General features: G+C 34.9%; 1 protein-coding gene across 1 annotated transcript; it reads right to left on the reverse strand.

Annotated features, from left to right (window-relative positions):
* Nucleotides 1-6,005: 6,005 nt before the first annotated feature.
* Nucleotides 6,006-21,150, reverse strand: LOC146539334 (poly(A) RNA polymerase gld-2 homolog A-like). The gene is made up of 9 exons (XM_085208230.1): nucleotides 20,793-21,150; nucleotides 20,379-20,710; nucleotides 16,616-16,783; nucleotides 15,414-15,532; nucleotides 11,835-12,012; nucleotides 11,155-11,286; nucleotides 9,859-10,111; nucleotides 9,358-9,491; nucleotides 6,006-9,063 (listed from the first exon to the last, which is right to left on the reverse strand). Exons 2-9 carry the CDS (start codon nucleotides 20,695-20,697, stop codon nucleotides 8,927-8,929), a joined length of 1,440 nt encoding a protein of 479 aa, XP_085064356.1. The 5' UTR covers nucleotides 20,698-20,710; nucleotides 20,793-21,150; the 3' UTR covers nucleotides 6,006-8,926.
* Nucleotides 21,151-21,448: the final 298 nt, after the last annotated feature.

Genomic DNA, 21,448 nt, shown 5'->3' on the forward strand with positions numbered 1-21,448 from the left:
ATATTCGCATTCTGAAGTACATTTATAGGAACAGTAAAGCCAAAATAAAACTAGAGAAAGAAGGTAAGGAAATAAGAATAGAAAGAGGTGTACGCCAGAGGGACCCCATTTCACCTAAGTTATTCACAGCCGTCTTAGAGGAAGTCATCCGCAAATTAGATTGGCAGGATTGTGGGTTAAAAATAAATGGAGAAAACCTAACGCATCTCAGATTTGCAGATGACTTAATTATCTTTTCGTCATCAAAAGAAGAACTGCAGACGATGATGAACAGCCTAGAAATAGAAAGCCGTAAAGTAGGATTGATTATGAATGTCGAGAAGACTCAAGCCATGACAAATGGATTGCAAGAACCGATAATTATTAACAATAAAATAATCAACTACACAGACGAATATGTGTATCTAGGCCAAATAATCTCGCCAATAGATATGACTTCCAAGGAAATCGATAGACGTATAGGTCACGCGTGGAAATTATACTGGAGTCAAAAAGAAATTATGAAAAATAAAGAAATTAGCATATTTATCAAACGAAAACTTTTTGATACCTGTATATTGCCAGTCCTAACATACGGTTGCCAAACTTGGTCCCTTAACAAGAACCATATACGGAAACTTGAAGCGTGCCAAACAGCCATGGAAAGGAGTATGATGGGAAAGAGACTTTCGGACAGGATAAGAACTGTGGACATAAAGAAATATACAAGAACCAAAGATGTTACTGTAACCATTAAAAATCTAAAATGGAAGTGGATAGGACATACTATAAGGGGAAAGGAAAAATGGTCCAAGACGATATTGTTTTGGTTCACCCGCGACAGAAACAGAAGAAGAGGTAGACCACCCAGGAGATGGGTTGATGAAATAAAATGGTAAATGGTAATGGTGGTAAATGGACCAGGACAGCAAATGATAGGGAAAAATGGAGGCAATTAGGGGAGGCCTTTGCCAATAGGCATACAGACGTAAAATAACGTTAGAAGTGTACATTTTTTTTGTTTAATTACTGCTACAAAATTTGTTATTTTTCTTTTTGTATTTATGTATAAATGTTTAAAACTGTAGCATGATTGGTCTGAATAAAGAGGCTATTATTATTATTATTATTATAATACGTTTACTATTCTCATAAAAACGGTGTATGTATGGATGTATGTATGTGTGTGTATATATATATATTAGTTTTTTTTTTAGGAGGGAAAAATACGCTTTTGTATGATAAGGTTTTGTAGTCTATCAGTGACCCCGCATGTCGGACTCGCCTGAATTGGCCTCTACCGACTAAAAAACCCTCAGACTTCTTAACGTCCAACACCCCGTGGTATGGTTGCGAGGCATCACTTCACGGGGGGGACGATTAGCAAAAACTATCTCTTGATGGATTTTATTTTATTTCACTTCAGTTTGTAACTAATGCGGTTATTGTCGTTATAAATAGTTTTTTTTTGTAATTTTGTTTATGAATAAATTATATTATATTTATAATTAAAAGAGCTGCTATAATTAACACTGAGTAGAGAAATACCTATATGTGTTCTCGAATGTTGTTGGTGTTTTTTATAAGTTTCTAGTTATTTAAAGTTCAGTTTATAGTTATTTTGATTTTTAATAAATAAGATTGTATTTGTAACAATAGTGTTGTATAGTTTTCTTTTTATATTTTATTTCCGAAACTTAATTTTATTATATTTTTTATTCTACTTCGTAGTCTCGGTAGTTTATTATTACTTTCAGCGCCTGTTCTTTCCTACGTAGATATTTTAAGATATTCTTTGCGTATTCACTTGTCGCTTCCCACATTGATATACTTGAAAGCATTATTTCGACTATGATCTCAGGGTACACTTGTTTGCCAACTTTAGCATACCAGGCATCTCGGCCTTCTTTGTAGGTTGGACATTCAAAAAATACATGCTCAGCGTTTTCACGCTTACCACTGCAGCTGGGGCATTCTGGGGAATCCTCGTGTTTCAAGCGGTGTAAGTAATCTCGGGAGCAACCATGACCAGAAAGCATCTGGGTAAGATAATAATTTGTCTCAGCTTGCTTACGGTAGTGCCATGGTTCGATCTTCGGTATGAGACGATAGGTCCATCTTCCTTTGTTTGAGGTGTCCCACATCAGTTGCCATCTCTCAATGCTCTTCCGCCTTTCATTATATTTCACCTCTGTTAAGGGTTGGTCGGTTTTAGCCTTTTTACACAGGTGTAGATTCATTCGTTCCTCAGTCAGTATTTCTAGTGGAACCATCACGGAGATCACGCATACTGCTGCCATAGAGACTGTGCGAAATGCGCTAGCTACTCGGAGTGCACTCATCCTATACACTGAGACCATCTTGCGTCTTGTTATTTGTTTCTTTAGTGCATCAGACCAGAGTGGAGCGCCATATAGGAGCAATGTACAGTTCACGTACAGATTTTTATATGGCTGAGAACGTGACCTCGTTTATGACGCATTAGAACGAAATATATTTAAATTAATTATTTGTAAAATTAAAGCGCAGTTGCGGCTCTCACCGCGGATTGGCATCCAACTTAAACTTAAACTTTGTAACTAACGTAATAAACTTTTTATTTGCTTAGGCCCTCCGACGTTAGGTATAAGCAAAACCAAGTTTTTGAGACTACTACTACACTTCGCCGCAGAATCTACTGTACGTACTTGCCGACTCTGAGTGAAGCTGCTGCTATTTGTTTCCTGCTGGTGATGAGTACGGTCTCCGTTTTATGTTCCGCTAGTTACAGTCCAGCTAAGTCCATCCAGCATCCAGTTAACCTCCTCCAAGTGTTTGGTCACCATAATCACCACTAGTTCGTCGGCAAAGGCTACCAGCCTCGCACGGGACTTTACACTTGAACAATCCGTCATACATAACATTCCATAAAAGAGGATCTAGAGTACTAGGACGGACGGAGCCTTGTGGTAGTCCCCCAGTAATTGTACCTAAATGTTTTTGGTCCATCATCCGTATTATACTGGGTGTCTCAAAAGAAATTATATATTTGATCAGCTTGCTGCGTGAACGCAATGCATTAGAGGGGCGCGGGGGGTATGTCATTCGATAGCCTGGCTCTTGGGAATTTAGTCGCTATGGAGCGTTTCTCAGGAGCGGAGTACAAACGTTCACCACCATCATATTTTCTGATGAAGCTTCTTTTCATCTGAATGGGCACGTTTAGACGCAAATCTGTCGCTATTGGAGTACAACTAATCCGAAACTCAAGCATCAGAGACCTATGAGCCCATACTTTTTTTGAAGACGCGGGGGGGACGTGCACTTACAGTTAACTCAGAACGTTATGTGAAGATGTTAGATGATTTTTTGTTGCCTACACTGCAGAATTCTCCTGGCTATAGTCAAAGAACATGGTTCCAACAGGATGGACCGACGTCACACACGTCTAATGTGTCTCTACCACGAGTTCGTGAGATTTTTCCAGGAAAATTAATCTCCAGAAGAGAGAAAAAAAAAAATAAATAAATTGGCCTCCACGCAGTCCTGATTTGACTCCGATGGACTTTTAATGTCAAGGGTTGTGACGAGGCAGTACTTCTTAGAGCCTCTCTTCCACCTAGTCCCTGTTATTGCCTTCCTAGCAGTATTCAACACCAGATCAACAGCGTCTATGGTCGATTTCGATTTTCTAATCTAGTTTTGATATTCTGAAAGAAGCGGTGCAATCACTTTTTCTATTCTTCCATGGATTATTCTCTCCAATATTTTTATGTCCGCATCCGCTGTATCCACCATACACAAGGGGCGATATGACGATGGGTAATTTCCTCTAAATTACCCATCGTAATTTACTTCAATTACCCATCTGTTCGCTTTGGGGAGGAGCACCAGTCTTTGTCGTTTCCAGATTGTCGGGAATGTACTTTTTTTTGGAGGCAGGCATTGTAGGTGTCTATAAAAGTTGTGGTGTCTTCTTGCATCTTTGAGAACGCCTTCTAGCGAGAATACATTTGTTTCGCAGCTGAGCTATTGTCATTCCACCAATATGCATTACCTCAAGCTTTGTCCCGGCTGAAAAGGGGCATTTTCCGGAGAATGCGACCTGCGTGTAATTCTTTTTATCACCTGTCTCCAAACAGAGGACACATTTGGCTTCGTTTACACATTCAGCAATTTTTGGTACATTTATTAGCGAGGTGGTCATAATGCCAGCATTGGAAACATTTAGTTGGTCTTTGTACACTTCTTACTCGACCCAGCCTATCTTCATTTTTCCTTATTCAAGGATTTTTTGGGCTATCCTGAACTGTAATCTCACAGATGCCATAATGAACTATTATGGCATCTCTCATCTCTCCGTAAGCATTTCGCGTGCTAGGAGCTTGGGCGTAACTTCACAACCTTCGCCAGCTGCATTCAGGATTGCTTCTACGATTTCCAACCTTGTTGTTGACTCTTCGAAGTCTTTGATTTCTAGGTCCTGCTCGGGTACTTTGCTTAAAACTGTTGCTTCGTAGCCGAGAAGATCAGTTATTGCTTTCTTCAGTTCTGGGGCTTTTTCTGTGTCCTTCCTTGTTAGTATAAGAAGCACATCTCCTGCTGTAGCTCTTCGGATTTTATCAACACACTGACTAATTCGGTTTGCTGACGAATCTGAGCTGTCTTCTCTCTTGGCCAAATTATAAGCGCATTAGCCCTTTCTCTTTTGGCTATTCTCTTCTTCCAGCTTGTTTTCTTTTTAACTTCTTTCCATTCCGATTCAGTGATTGGATCCACATTCACCGGATTTCTCTCTGTCTCCTTTCTGCTTATTTTTGTAATCCTGGTTGGTTCTTCAGTCAAGGTGCGCTGCTCGCTAAGACGGGAATTTGCAATATTCGACTTCTAAGGGGTTGTTTTTGGGGTTGAAAGTTTGTATGAAACTCCGTTACTACAAATGCTAGGAGTCTTAAATTTTGCATGGACGTCACTTATAGGACGTAGGTACTCATGGAGACAGAAATTAATAATAACGTAGTTAACGCAGGCGAAGCCGCGGGCGGGCCGCTAGTTTGTGCATATGATTTAGATACGACGATATTAGCCTAAAATCTCGAAATCTAATGTAAATATATATTTTTTTTAAATGTGGTTATAAAATATATGAAAAAATTTAAAAAATTACGAAATAATCTCAAAATGATCATTTTTCACATCCTACATTCTTAATAGGGACATGCGGTATCATTGTAAACAGTTTTTGTAATTAATTATTCGGTATACAATAAAGACTATTTTAGTTTACTTTTAAAAGAAAATGTTAAAATATATACTTACTAAATAAAATATATAGTCATAGCTCAGAAGTGGGATTGTAATAGGTGCACATCTCTGCAAAAAACTCTCTGGGTGACGAAAAAATCCTAAAATATTTATTTTATACCAGAACAATGAGTGTCTATGCCTTATTCCTTATATTTGTTTTGCAATCAAATTGATGATTTTATTTAATATCGAAGAATTCTCCATTCAACGTGACACTGGCGCAGTGATTTTGTGCTCAACTGGCACGCTCGGAACGCCATAATAGAGAGAACAAAACAGAACAGAATATCGTAGTTTTCATTTGCTTTGAGCACATTTATACACAAGCATTCTTAAAAAAGCCTGCGAAATAATAGCAAATGTGTTAACAGAGCAAGTGTAACTTAAGTATCTGTATGTAAGATCTGTCTTCAATAGGTGTTCTATTGAGCTACATACTCGAAATTATATTTTTTTATATTTACCAAAAGACAAATGTAAACAACGAAGAACCTTAAATTGTGGGAGCCTCGGACTACTCATTATTTCTATTTTGGAAGGTAAATAATTACTATTTGTTATTTTATTCAATCTATAGCACTTAAATAATATATATTAAACTTTCTATTGTATTAATACATACAAATTATTTAAATGCTATTGCTTATGTTTGGAAAACTAAAACTACAAGCTTTAGCTGCTAAAAATATAGTAAAAATAGTAACTTGTCTCTAAATGTAAAAAGGTATTATAATAAACAGTATGATGGGCAGTTTGTATATAATTTATTGTTATACATTACAATAATTTTGTACACAGATATTTGTGTTCAAGCAAATAAAATGCAATATGTATATATAAATAGATAAACATACATCTTCAAATTTTACAATAAATACAATTCTAAATAAAAAAAAACAACTAATAATTTACAAAACATTGTTCACTGATGTAACAAAAACCTTTGAATATAACTGCCAAATGATAATTATGTAATGTTAACACTTTCACTTTAAAATATTAATTGGCATTTAACTGACATTAAATCCACATATTCATGAGTTGAAACACTAATTGACATACCTGAGTGCAGCTGTAACAAGCTTTCAATACAATGTATACATATTGTTCTAATTGCATTTTACCTCATTGAACAACAAACCATAATAATTACATATAATTTTAACAATGTTTTAACTTTACGGTTGCAAAGTGAACAATGCACACCAACCTGGCAGTGATCGCGTCCACACCTGTGCCCAGAATATAACTGGTTCAAATTTTTTTAACTAACTTGAATAAATATAAGAAGCAATATTGGTTGGTATATTTGAAAACAAATTTTGAATGCATGTGTTTAATTATATAAATATTTGTATAAAAAAAAAAATGTAACATGATGTTTACTACCAATTCGTATTGATCAATGCTAGGTTATAAGTTATAAAATAATTGTAGCATTGCAGATAAGAGTAATCACCCACCATGCTTCAGTTATTTGACAACATAGAACGCAGCATGTCACAAAATGGTATTTACATAAAACATGCATGATATTCATTTATTAGACCATTGAAAAGTCAAAGTAAAAAAATCATTTTATTTATTTTTTCTGTATATGTATTTTTTTTTGTACTTTTTTTTTAGATTTTTTATAATTTTTTTATTAATTTTTATAATTTTTACAAGTTTATATATTTATATAATTTTCACTTTCTTTTTATATTTTGTATTTTCTTTAAGTAAACATCCTTTGAGATACTATTACAATAGATATATATATATAAAGAGTTTTCTTACAGATTATTCATTTTAAAATTATTTATTGTACTTTAACATCCGGCGAGGCATTGTTGCCCGCTAAGTAAAATCGATATAAAACTTATTATAACAACACTTAAATAGCCGGCGAGTGTCTGTCCAATGCAACTTATTTAAAGCAAATACGGGCTGCAAAGTTCATTAAATATAAAATGTGATTATGTTCGCAAATAATACATAAGAAAAGAAACATATAAAATGAGAAGAATAATTACATATCAATTTGCTTTTATATTAACGCTAAAACTGGAGATAAAAAATTGTTACTAAAATACATGATGTGTAAAATGGTTGGTGGACATTTAACAACAAACAATTATTTTACTTGTATATATGCTACGATAACAATTGTACAATCTTTATGTAATTTTAAAGATATGCTCTGTTATATTAAACCTCGATGTTAGAACCAAGGCAAAAGCTGTGTGGGTGACAGTCGATAAACATAGAATTATTTGAGAGTGTCCACACAATTAAAAACACAAAATTTCGACTCTTTCATTAATGCTTACAATTTTAAAGAAAGTAACACTTCCAAATGATTTTAATATATATTTAATGAGGAAAAATGATAACAGGAGATCTCATAGAACCCAGTGTTACCAACTTATCACCTTTAACTGGCACAGCTTAGTTCAAAATAAGGCAACACAACAATTTAGCACCAAACTCTCACTAACACAACATATAGCACCCTTACACATTATCGTTTATAGTAATTTAACATTTAATTGAAAAAAAAAACTGCATTGTTTCAAATGATGGAATGTGGGTTATATTACATAATGTGGGTTTTAAAAAAAAATACATTATATAGTTTGAGGCAGCCGTATCAATTGCTTTCACACCGAAGCACCGCCGAGCATAAAAAACTATACATATACAATAAATTCAAGATTTTTTTGTCATTTACTCTTTACACAACAAGTGGTATATACACACCTCCCGCCCCGACTATGTACAGTTAAATAACTTATAAACAACAATATAAATACGAATAAAAATTAAGGACGCATCGAGGCAGCACCGCGTTATTTATGTTGCAAGTCCAATGTACTAAATAAATCAGTCATTTTGTTCAGTAATTTCCTTGCCCTTGCAAGCGTAAGGCCGGCGTTAAGTTACGAATCAACGCGCAAATTCTGGTTCTTTTCAGTATGAAAACTATAATTAGACTTGTGATTTAAACGTGAATGGCACTATGGGCTTGAAACATATGTTCATAGTGACATTATATGAATAAATAAATAAATAATTACTTTAAATTAGCGACTAAATAGTGGAGATAGCTATGTTAGGAACTATGTTAGACAAATATTAAGAGACTAGTCTTCATTTTGTCGCTGTTTCTAAATTGTCATTCTAAATATGTATGTATATTATAATAATTAATTCTTTCTAATTCAAGATGTTACATTATTTCAAAGAATAACATAATTAACGTTTCACTCCATATTCAGAATATAATTTAGCCACAGCAACCATAGTGCATTATTGTCTCTACAGGTGTTCCAGGACTAGGCCACACGTGTAAGTACTATATCTAGCAATAAGACTTATGAAATCAGTCACATATCACAGCCCGCGAGGTTTAAATACGGCTCTACTCTGGACTGTATCCTATATGTATTACAATATCTTTATAAATCTCTTTAAAAATATAACTCGAACATTACTTATAGTGCTTATTGCGTAGACCACCAGCCTTTGTTCCAATAGTTAAAGTTACAATAACAATGGCACTTTTAATTTGGGTTTCACTTTGGTTCTGTTAACGTTAGTACAGTAAGAGCGCGGGACCGTGAGCCGGCCACGGTCGGTCACTGGTCACTATATGTCACTATCACAGGTCACTACACTATCATCGCTGCGGCCAGGCATCGCGCAGGCGCAGGCCGGCGGCGAGGCGCGTGTAGCTCTCTTTGAAGGTGGTGACAATTTTTTCGAAGGTGTCCGGGTCGTATACTGAACGAGCCGTGTTCGTTAGGTCGAAGGGCTCTGAAAATTATTTTGGAAAAATTACATAATTTTAGTGAAAGTTTACGGCGTTATTATTGTATTCTTATCACAATACTTGGGGTTGATGCCCAAATCATTCAAAATAGTTAAGTGAGCATAAAAGCATGAGGACCCCCCGAAGGGCATGTATGAAGAGGTTGATGACAGTGGACGAGCCTAAAGAGGTTCTGTTCTCTCGGACTACCCTGCTAGCGATAAAGCGTAAAGTTAAGTTAAAATAAAATCCTATTACTAAACTTCTTTGTTTGCTAACAAAATAAATTAAGTGTCTACCTTCGACGCACAGCAGCTTCCAGTGCGCGGGGTCGGCGTGCGGCGAGTGCGGTGAGTGCGCGGCGGCGCGCGCGCGGCCCTCACATACGGGCACGCGCCGCGCCGTGCGTACTGATATCGCCATTTGCTCGTACCTGCAAGTGTAGACCATATCGTTTTTATTTTATTCTCTTTCATATAATAGAGAATACAAAACAATTTTAGAAATTGTTTAAGCCTTATGAAGATACTTTATGAGTATATATGCTTTATAAATTTTTAAATAACGCTTTTTGGAGGAGAGACCTATTAGACGACCTATAGACGTAAGTTGTCACTTCGTGTCAACTTTCACATGTACATAGATTTATGGGAACTACCCTATAGGTCTATATTACGCGGAATCCTCTGTAAAGACGTACGCTTTTACTTTTTGAACGTACGGCGCGGTATAAAACCCAACAAATAGTTTAATCAAACATTTCATATGAATATAGTAAACATAGCAAAAATTACACTCACGGAAACTCCGCATAGTACTTGAGCATGTTGAGGAACAGTTCGCCGAGCGTGGCACGGTTGCCACGGGGGACGGGCGCGGTGGTGCAGGGCACGGCCGGCGGAAGGAGGGCGGGCGCGGCGCCGCACTGCAGGTAGTGCAGCACCATGAGCGTGAGCGCGTAGGAGGAGAGAGTGCGGCGGCGCGCGTCGTTGATGCGGTTCGCGCGCGCCCATAGCTTGGCGATGGCCACCAGCGGCCGCACGCGCCAGTCCACTGCAGACACACATTGCATATGATATCAGTGCACGCGTACGAGTGCAGCGCCATACTACCACGTCGGCAATATTGCACAATATCCAGTAATTAACCATTATTTATTTCCAACTCCATCTCCTTTCTTAGTGAAAAGTTCTAAGGTTCTAGGTTTATAATTCAAGTACATTTTACACTATTTCTGAATTTTAATTCGACTTTAAACAGATTGGTTGGGTATTTAAAGGATATCATTACCAGGAGCCTCCCCAACCATTACCACTATCTACCCATTTATATTCAGCCCAGATACGAAATGGCGAAGAATTTCTAATGTTGAGAAGAATTCATTGTACATTAAATCATCTATTGTATATGCGCGGACGCGCGCAGCTTCGCCTGCTTATTTGCACCCTCAGGGGTGAATTCTAATAAACCACGAAACACGTCTTCAATGAAATATTTTTAAGAGTATCAATTTCAAATTTTATAAAAATCAGTGGCGATTTAAAGATTTTTCCATACAAACTTTCAACCTCTTATTTACACCCTTAGGGGATGAATTAAAATAAACCACGAAACATGTGTTCAATGATATATTTTTACGAGTCTATGTTTCAAATTTTATAAAAATCGGTGACTATGTAAAGATTTTTCCATACAAACTTTTAACCCCTATTTCATCCCTTTAGGGTTAAAATTTTTCAAAGTCCCTTCTTAGTGGATGTCCAGATTGCGAAAGTAAACATTTGTCCGAATTCCACGTTTCTACCATCAGCGGTTACGGCTGTGCGTGCGTCTTACCTCAGTCAGTGAGGACATGTCCTTTTATACATACAGATTTTGGCGAACAGTAAAGAGCAAACGTGTAAAGTGGTACTTTCTTGCTCTCTTTTGCAATAGTAGCTGCCTGTATTGAGTTTGTTGTCAATAAAATACAATTTGAGTGGAACCAGAGGGAGTGAAGTAGTGTAGAACAATGAGTGCGAAAGTGAGGAAAAATGTCAGTTACTCTACCAATCAAACCAAAAACTATGTGCATATAAATACAAAACGACACTAACTTCTGGAGAAGCAGTACAGCAGGTTAGTGTTCTGAATGCCGACGACATTATTACAGTTGAGGTCCACTTGTAAACCGTTCTGCTCGTCACGGAACTTCAAGATGGGCACTTTCGCTTGAATCAACTCTGCACCTGTGAATACAACATAAAATTTTCTTAAATGTATACTTTTTGTCTATTTAATTTAGAAAATATTAATATTACCGTCTGGTTGTCTGGTAGAGATTGCTTAAAGCAATAAGACAAGTGTTCATTTATGAGTGTAATAAAGTATATTCTATTCTATTCTATTACCGATCAAAATATAAATATGCCATCTCATTTATAAAGTAATTTTTACGTTAATAATTTAGTCATTGTTTTTCCATTATTTCGTTAAATTAGTCCCTAGTTATAAATTAAAAAGTAAGTATGCCTGTAAATGCGACTAGCTGTGGGATTGAACCCCGTTCGAGGAAATATTTATTTAAATTTATATTTCCATTTCTTCGCTTTGGTGTCGAGGCAAAGCATGGCGTTGAGTTCCGCCACTCATCACGTCATGCCTCCAGATTTCGGCGAAAAGTGGGAAATGGAGTGTCTTAACACGAGGTTCTCCCTGCCTACCCTGCTGAGTGCGGGATAAAGCGTGAAGCTAATAAAAAAACTGTAGATGGCTATCACTTCTGGACTACACTCACCAGGATCAAAGCTCTTTATGTAGGACAGTATGTAGTTGAGGTGCATCAACGCGTGCGTGCGCGGCTCCACGTCGTCCAGCGCGCGCACGTACAAGCACAGGTCCATATCGGACGCGTCCAGCCCGAACCCCGACATGGTGGAGCCCACCACGTACAGCCCGTAACGGGGGAAGATGGACTGCGCCACAGACACACTTTATTACTATTCTATTATATATGTATTGTATTTTCAAATAGAATTTTGCAAGCATTTAACGAACAAAGAAAGCTATCATCAGATACCAGTATTAAAATGTATGTACAACATCACGCTTTTTCACGTAAAGCAGAATAGGAATAGAGTACCTATTGCCAAGTTATTTCGTGTTTATTGGTCGAGGGACGGGAAGGTGAGCAACATAAAAATGTGACTGTTTTCGAAAAAATATTTTTTTTGTCTATATACAGGTGCAAGTGTCTTTCAAAGAAAAAAATAATAATAAAATTATCGTTTTAAAATAAAACGCCATTTGTAAACATAAAATAAACACGCACACACTTACCTGTCCGCTTTGACATTCGTGTGACGCACACGTATTAAGTGTGCGTCACACGAAATACCAGTATGGATAAAAACCATGAAATGAAAAAAAGTCCTACGTTCAAATTGTTGAGGTACCTTCAATAATTTCTTTAGCTCTCGGTTTGAAATATTTATCCCTATATGCAATTTTAGTAAAAGGAGCGCTGCCTCTTTCATCCTATATACAAAAGGACATGTTCCCACTGACTGAGGTAAGACGCACGCACAGCCGTAACCGCTGTGCGTAGAAACGTAAAATTTGGACAGATGTTATTTTCGTAATCTGGACACTCACTAAGAAGGGATTTTGAAAAAGTTTAACCCTGAAGAGGTGAAATGGAGATTGAAAGTTTGTATGACAAAATCTTTAAATTTTCCACGATTTCTATAAAATTTTAAATTTAGACTCAAATATTCCATTGAACGCGTGTTTTATGGTTTTACCCCTAAGTGTGCAAATAAGCAGGCAAAGCTGTGCGCGTCCGCTAGTAAGTTATATATTATGTGGTATGAAAACAGTCCGGCGGTTCCGTCAGTATTTGGTTCCCAAGCAGCGAGGGTTTCAAAGTTGCAAATAACTGTGTATGCCGCAGAGGTTTTCTAAATAGAAATGATAATACGATGAATATGATAATAATAATAAGAAAACAGTTTTGTGATAAATTACAAAACTGTTTTACTAATTATTATTATGTCGCATACCTATCAACCTCGTGCACTACATTAGCAGAAATAAAAGTATAATGGCTTCCCAATATGAAAACCAAAACTAACCCTGTATCCAAGAGTTATCTTAGTTACATTGAATAAAAACTATTTTGAAATTGATTTTTTTTTATAGAACTAACGATTGTCTCCAGATGCACAGGCGCAACAGGCAGTCTGGTACACATAAACATGAATGAAAGTTGTTTTTATATAACTCAAAATCGGAATACATTTAAGTTTGGTTCACTACATTTGCTAGTGTTATAGGTTTTAACATGTCTATTGTATGTGTAATATTTTTATGTCTGTCTGTGGCATCGTATCTCCATAATGGATGAACCGATTTCGGCTTTTTTTGTTTGAAAGGTGACTTAGCTAAGTGTTTTGGTAATGATTCAAGAGACGTTTGCAGATCATCAGCTCTTTTCTACGTCATAAAATGATGTAAGTAGCCATTGCACTATGGACAATGGTAGAACAACGGCAGATCAAAAGTCATTTTTTCAAAGTCGTCCCTGACGCACTATTTTTTTTTAAATTAATAGTACAAGAGTGGAACTTTAATGTTATGAATTATTTTTTCGTGAATTATATTTGGAATATATATATTTATTCATCGTGAAAAATTGTCATTCGTGAGAATGTCTATTTCAGGTAGTTCACTTTGATACTTTAAACATAATTTCCTTAAAAAAATGTGCAAGTAGGTATAAAGTGTTATATATTTTTGATGAGCCCATAGTATGTAGATTTTAAAACAATTATTATATTGTGGATATCGTGACTATATTTTTATAAAAAATATTAACAATAAGTGAAGAGAAAAAAGGTACGTGTTTAAAGTTCATCGAGACTTTTAACGGTTACCGACGTCTCCCGACGCATTATATTTGATATTGTTTTATAGTCCAGATATTCATAAATAAAATTTATCAAAAATCAGCTGCAGAGACCTGCAGACTGAGAAGTTATCACGAAAACTGCGATACAAGTCAGAGGACACGAAAACTCTATCTATTGTAGTTTCTAATGTTTTACTATTTAATTGATTAGATTGCGGTAAATTTCCATAAAATTATTGTTATTTATTGATAAAAGGACGTTTTATCTACATTTTGCACAATCATTTATTCACACTACCCTCATTTATGAAATTATATGAAGAGTGAATTCATTTTAAAAAACTATTACAAATTAGTAATAAAATTACTAACAGACGTTTTATTATTAAGTGTTTTCACTAAATTTCAAAATGACGAATACTTTTAGTGATTCAAGCGTGAATTATTACTTCCATACATTGAAGGTGTAGGGTTTACGTTCAATAGGAGAAGAATTAGCACCTCTTTAAATTATTTGAGGTTCCTGGTAAAGATTTTATTGATTGAAGAAATACTTATAGGTCCCGACTGTTCATCCTAATAAACTACTGGGCTTGTTAATTTCTTTTCAGATTTATGCAGTCGGGTGTTGTTTTTTAATAAATATTTTTTTATTTTTCAAATTTTTGTTAGGATTCATTATGGTAATGATAATCATGATATACCTTTTTGAAATCCTCATGTTGAGCTCTTAAATTTGATACCCATATTGTGGTATTCGAAACCAAAATTTTTTTTTTCACTAAGTCCAATGGCGTCCCACCCGCCATGATTATTATTTTTTAACGTCACCTATCTAAGAACACTTGGGCTGCTAAAGCGAATATAACGATACCTCAATTATGTAAATCCGTTCAGCGGTTCTGGAGATACAAGGTAATAAAGAATATTGCATTCATACATACGTACATACATACATACAAAATACGCGCGAAAAACATACCTAACTCTTCCTTAGCAGTCGGGAATAATAATAAACTAATTTAATAATACATTTTTACTATTATTCCTTTAATTTTTACTATTATTTACGGAAAACTTTTCTTTTCATTATTGTTTTATATATATATTCTCCAATAAAAGTATAATATCTGAACTTCACCTAACGCTCTATTTCATACTCTATGCCTGTGCAAAAATTCAATTGTTTATCTTAACAAATAAAAAAGTTATCGATTTTTGATCTGATACAGACCTCGATTTCCCATAGTGCATTGGCCTGATAGATTCCATATTTCGGAATCCGTTAACTTTTTAGGTATTTGTGTCAGCACCTGCTGAAATTGAAGAATACCCATTCTTCAATTTATATGTTTGTTTAGTTACACAATACATTTAAGTAAAAAAAATCGGGTTAAAACTACTGTTATCTATAATTTCTTATTTTTCGGTTCTATTGATGAAAATAGAAATGATATCAATACCTACCTTAATAGTAATATATAGGTATCTCCATAGGTTCATCTTTTTCCTGAACGTCTCCTCTGTCTGCTGCGACTTCACGAATTTGTCCCAAATCTCTTGTGATAGTGTGTCGTATTTTGAGCCTTTTGTAAACAGATAGTTTTAGTTGCAGAAGGATCTGTGATGAACCCAGTCTTAAGATCTCTGTTACCCATTTCCCCCCAAATTGAGTGGCGGAACTCAACGCCGCGCGCGTAAAACGATGTAGTGAAAATATTAAATATTTCATTCGACGCTGACGACATGCTATTAAGAAACACCTGTTGGGAGCCTAGTCCAACATATGGACATTTATTTTATTAAGCGTCAATAATTTTTTCATGTTTATTAAACGACAATAGAATTTATAATATAATACATAATTATAGATAGAGAAATAAAAATAAGTGCGTTAGCCACTTTTACTAAATTCAATTATTTGAATATTTAAAAAAAACTACTAAATAACACTTTTAAAAATATTTAAAGGAAAACTTGCCACTATTTTCTACTAAAACTACCTAAATTAACTATTGATAAATACGCATAATACTTAATATGCACATATGTATGTTTCCATTTATCCAAATGAAAATACGTATGGATAAACGGAAACTATAGGACGATCGAAGTAATCTTGTTAGATATTACATAGGTACTAATACTAAGTATTTTACTACATATTTTACTATCTCAGAAGCTAGAAGAAGAAGCTAGAAGATTTTTTACCTGCGCAGTACACTGCAACTTTATATTTATAGTGTAATTATTATAAAGTAAGCAGAAACATGTAATATATTTGGTAATATATTAATATTGTTGCCTAGACGGTCTAAACTACCGACCGTGATAACCCTTTCGTGAGTTTAGAAATCTCGTGTTTGGACTTCCCCATTGAGCGAAAGTCCATAGACGATTTTTCTAAGTGCAATCACTAAAAAAAAAAAACTTCCTACAATTTTTATTAAAAACAACACAATTCATCTTAGAACTTGTGTGTTTAATAAATTATACATCAAACATTAATATATAAACACCTTAACACGTTTGAAAATTCCAAAAATATTGCAATTTTAATAAATACCAAATCAATAAAGTACCTAGAACGCCTAGAACATACTTGTAACTTTCAAATATCTATAAATTAATTAATACTAAATAAGTAATACAATAGCAGTGCGACTCACCATTAAGCAAGTCATCAGGTGTAAATTTAACCTGAAAAGGGTACGTCGCGCTGAGGTACCGGTCGGGCGCGATGCGGTGCCGCTGGCGGGGCTCGCGGGACTCGCGGCGCCCGCGCCCGCGCCACTCGCGCGACACGCATGCCATGCTGCGCTCGCGATTCGTTTCACCTGTATAATAAATGGGGAGAATAAATATAGAGATATTTCATTATTTAATATTATTTATTAATATTTTCATTCCTTCGCTCCGGCAACAAGGCAAAAAAGTCCGGCGTTCAGTTCCGCCGCTCAATATGCACTATCTTGAAAAAGTGCGTGGGATGCGAAAGTGGGGAACGGAGTGTCTTAACGCTAGGTTCCCTCTTCCTGCCCTGATGTATGCAGAAGCTGATTCTTAAATTTTTTATTTCATTCACTTCTTTAGTACTTTAGGATAGATTTCAGTTGTCTTCGAAAACACAGTATTGACGATACTGGTCCATGGAATTCTAATAAACCATGAAACACGTATTCACTGAAATATTTTTAAGAGTCTAAGTTTCAAATTTTATAAAAATCGGTGGCGATTTAAATATTTTTCCATACAAACTTTCAACCCCTTATTTGCACCCCTAGGGGATGAATTAAAATAAACCACGAAACATGTGTTCCATGAAATATTTTTAAGTCTAAATTTCAAATTTTAAAAAAATCGGTGGCGATTTAAAGATTTTTCTATATAAACTTTCAACCCCTTATTTGCACACCTAGGGGATGAATTTAAATAAACCACGAAACATGTGTTCAATGAAATATTTTTAAGAGTCTAAATTTAAAATTTTATATAAATCGGTGGCGATTTAAAGATTTTTCTATACAAACTTTGAACCCTTTGTTTGCACCCTTAGGGGGTGAATTCTAAAAAATTATGAAACACGTGTTCAATGAAATATTATTAAGTCTGAATTTCAAATTTCGAAAAAAATCGGTGCAGATTTAAAAAAAATCCATACAAACTTTCAACCCCTATTTCACCCCTTTAGGATTAAAATTTTTCAATATTCCTTTTTAGTGGATGTCCAGATTATGAAAGTAAACATCTGTCCAAATATCACGTTCTACGCACAGCGGTTACGGCTGTGCGCGCGTCTTACCTCAGTCAGTGAGGACAATTCTTTTTATAAATATAGATAATGGAACTAGACATAATACTACGTAGTTACGCAATACTCAAATAGTTTTTTTTAAGCTTCACGCTGTATCCCGCACAAAGTAATAAAGGCAGTCCTAGTGTTAAGACACTCCGTTCCCATTAAAATACTTTCGTTCCGCCTAATAATAATTATTAACACATTTCAAGGTAGTTTCTACGCATTGTGCGTAACGTTCCAAAAACAGTGACGTTCATATCAACTAAAATTTACTAAAATTTACACTCATCAAGGAGCGTCAACTATACCATAGTATAGATATATCCACTAATTACTTAGGTGATAATTGGATATATAGTGTGGAAGTATGAACCCGCGCCCAATTTAAAACATTGATCCCACACACAGCATAGTATAGAGGGAACCTATTTGGAGGCATTGCGTGTTGAGTGGCGGAACTCAACGCTGTGAAAGTTGGAGCTCGGAATATCACACTGGGGCCTCTTTGCCCATCCTGCATGACGTAAAAGATGTATGAAGAAGGATATAAACATAAATTTAAAGAAAATATTACAATACAATAATTTCACTGTATGTATGATACACTGTACTGTACTGTACAACAATTGCTGAACCTCTGGTATTTTTAGTAGGATAATTTTTTTAAGAGAAATTAATGGTAAAATCGCAGTTTTTCATTAAATTCGTCGTCGTTAATCATTATCGAATTTTAACTTCATGTATCATTATTTTAAACTTCAATTTCTTTTAGTTATAGTAAGATGGTATTTGGAAACATACTGATTATTTTATAACTCATTTAATAATAAAAGCTCCCATGTGGCACAGTGAAAGAGTGTAACCACAAGAAGTTACAAATTTGATTTCCACTTAGGCAAATGGAATGTAGTTTTTTTTTGCTGCAGATAACAGAAACCATTGGAAAAATAAGAAGAAAAATTTGGAATGGAATTGAATGGAATTTTAAAATAGTAGAGGTGCACAGCAAAACAAACAATAAAAACTGATTACATCTATTCATTATCTACTGGAAGTGCTGCTGGCTATATGTAATTTTGAGTCATACATATACATACAATAAATAGGCATTACAATCAATTTCTATTTACAATTATAATACACAACAGTATGTATGGTAATTAATTAGTTGAATAACAAAATAATAAAATTAGTTGATTGAAACAAGCATCAACAATATAATACATAAACACTACATCAAAATAATCTTATTTATAACTGAATCAGTAATCATTTATCTTTCTGTGGGTGACAAGGCCAAATCAGTTAGATACAGCCGTATCTATTTAGGCTGAGATGTACAATCATGTTAACATATATTTACTTTCATAGAATCAGGAAATAATAGTTACTTTAGAAGCCAAACCCATTTTTATGGGATCCAAATATTCCAAAAGACCATGATGCTGAACTAAGCATGTGCGTAGGAATAAAGGGGGCCGGGTTGGCCGTGCCCATTCCAAGAACACAAAATTTGCGCCCAAAATTAATGAACAAAACAACTTTTACACTAGCATATTGGTGCAAAGTGGAGGCCCAGGCACCCTCCAGAAAATATCTCTAGATACAATAACAACTTCAAAGTTCAAACTCACACATAAATCTGGTTAAAGTTTATCTGTATGCAGTAGTAATATGTGTGAGAGAAACATTACTTATATTTCTCTCACACATGCAAAAAGAACTTTGCCTGTCTGGAATGATCATTAGTTTATTTCTAAATACATACATTTCAAAGTTGCATTAGTAGAATGATTTTGAACATTTATTTTATTGATAGAGGCCGGTTGTAGCGCAGAGTCACAAAGTGTGAATGTAAAATCGACTGGTTGTGGGTTCGATCCCCACTTGATTAAGTCAAATATTTATTTGCATTTATATTTTCATTTCTTCGCTCTGGTGTTAAGGTAAAGCAGACAAAACTCGGCGGAAAGTAGGAAGCAAAGTGTTTTAACACTAGGTTCCTTCTGCCTACCCTGCTGTTTGCAGAATACAGCTTGGACCTGATTTTTTTTTATTTTACTGATACCAACAATTAATGGAATCCAGCATTAATGTTTGGGGTGCAAATGGTGGGGATCCAGCAAATGCAAGGTGAATCCTTGGAATGCTCACACATTTATTTGTTAAATTATGGTTTCAAGTCAATAAGTGCAGTTAACATGGGCATAAATTGTCAAAATATATAGAATTTAACCTCAATTTAAGTCAAGTAAATAGCATAGTTTTGCATGAAAATACTATTTGTTAAATAATTCTATTCAATAAATTAAGAATGCATTAATATAACAATTTTAAATTAAAAGTTTTTAAGTTAATTATTTAAATTTAATTAAATTTTGATTAGCATGTGAAATATGAAAATTTTAATTATGCTCCTTGCTATATCTAATACAATGAAGTTTCTTAAAAAAAACAACAAGATATTGATTTAAGTGATCATTAACATTAATTATTTTGTTATTTCATTTTATGATATATTTTCAATAATTATCTATCAATATGTGGGTACAATAGGAAAAACACTTGGTGGATGTTTTTAAAAACTTGAACTAAATATAAATCCACCCTGTTTCATATAATATTTAACATACCTTTATCACTAAGTTGCATTAGTTTATCACTGGATTTATTTGAGCCAGATGCATTGCTTGATAAGCTTGAATCATCCGAGTCATAACCAAATGCTGTAGTATCAGATTTATTTTGACGCTCTTTCCGAGCCTGCCACTTCCTGGGTGTTCCGTGTCCTGAGGATCCTCCGACCCTCGACCCAACTCCTCCCATCACCTGCAGCACTTCCAGTGGATAATGTCGCGGTGTTTGCCTCTCCACATGATTTGGGACCATGTACATTCCTGGCCCTTCGAAACCTCCATTTCCGTTATATATTACAGGTGCACCTTCATTCATATTGCCTCGATGTCTGCCAAAATATGTGGTAGAATTTAAAAATTAGGACAATCCTCCTACATCATTTGAGAGATCTTAAATAATGAAATACTAACCTGTCTCGACCGTTAAAATTTTCTGACGTCTAGAGCCTAAGGTCGGTTATTGTAACATTCTAGACGTGATTTTATTGCGACGTCGAAATATATATTTTCTTATTTACTTCACTTCCGAAATTAGAGACGACTTGACACCCGTCTTTTTCCTTGATAATTCGATAATTAACGCTTTTAATATAAAATAAGTCCTTACACCGTACTTGTCGCTGGGCTCCTTACATGCAAACAGATCGAGCGTTAATTATTTCGACGCCGACAATAGTAAATCTACCCACAAATTCAAATGTAAATCTATAAATTAGTGAAAAAATCCGCCATGACCAAAGGAAGCAAAACTAGCGACATCTGACACCTGCTAAAGAAATCTACACGTGATGTTTTACTTTTTTTCTTAATTCAAATCATGATCGTTCCATATTATGCCAGGAAAGATTTTAACTATGTGCACCGTTAAAAATATTCTGCAAGTTTACTCAATGATCACACAAGGCTGAAAATACAGTATTTTTTTTACAATATTATATATTAATTTAAAAAGTGCTCCTACACTCTTATCAAAATCTTAATATTAGTTTACTTATCACATGATATTTTTTCATACTCGCAACATGTAATTATTAATTGACATTTGACGCAAAAAGAATTTGTCAAAT

This window comes from Heliconius melpomene, chromosome 4 (genome assembly GCF_056956725.1).
Source record: "Heliconius melpomene rosina isolate 202511_hmr_F chromosome 4, ASM5695672v1, whole genome shotgun sequence".
In the NCBI taxonomy this organism is placed as follows: domain Eukaryota; kingdom Metazoa; phylum Arthropoda; class Insecta; order Lepidoptera; family Nymphalidae; genus Heliconius; species Heliconius melpomene.

Coding starts and splice junctions, on each gene's coding strand:
- LOC146539334 (XM_085208230.1), bottom strand. CDS start 20,697: ATGAATGAAGGTGCACCTGTAATATATAACGGAAATGGAGGTTTCGAA. Junction 11,287..11,834: donor CATAAAGAGCTTTGATCCTG/GTGAGTGTAGTC, acceptor TTGTATTCACAG/GTGCAGAGTTGATTCAAGCG. Junction 9,492..9,858: donor AAGTACTATGCGGAGTTTCC/GTGAGTGTAATT, acceptor CTACACTTGCAG/GTACGAGCAAATGGCGATAT.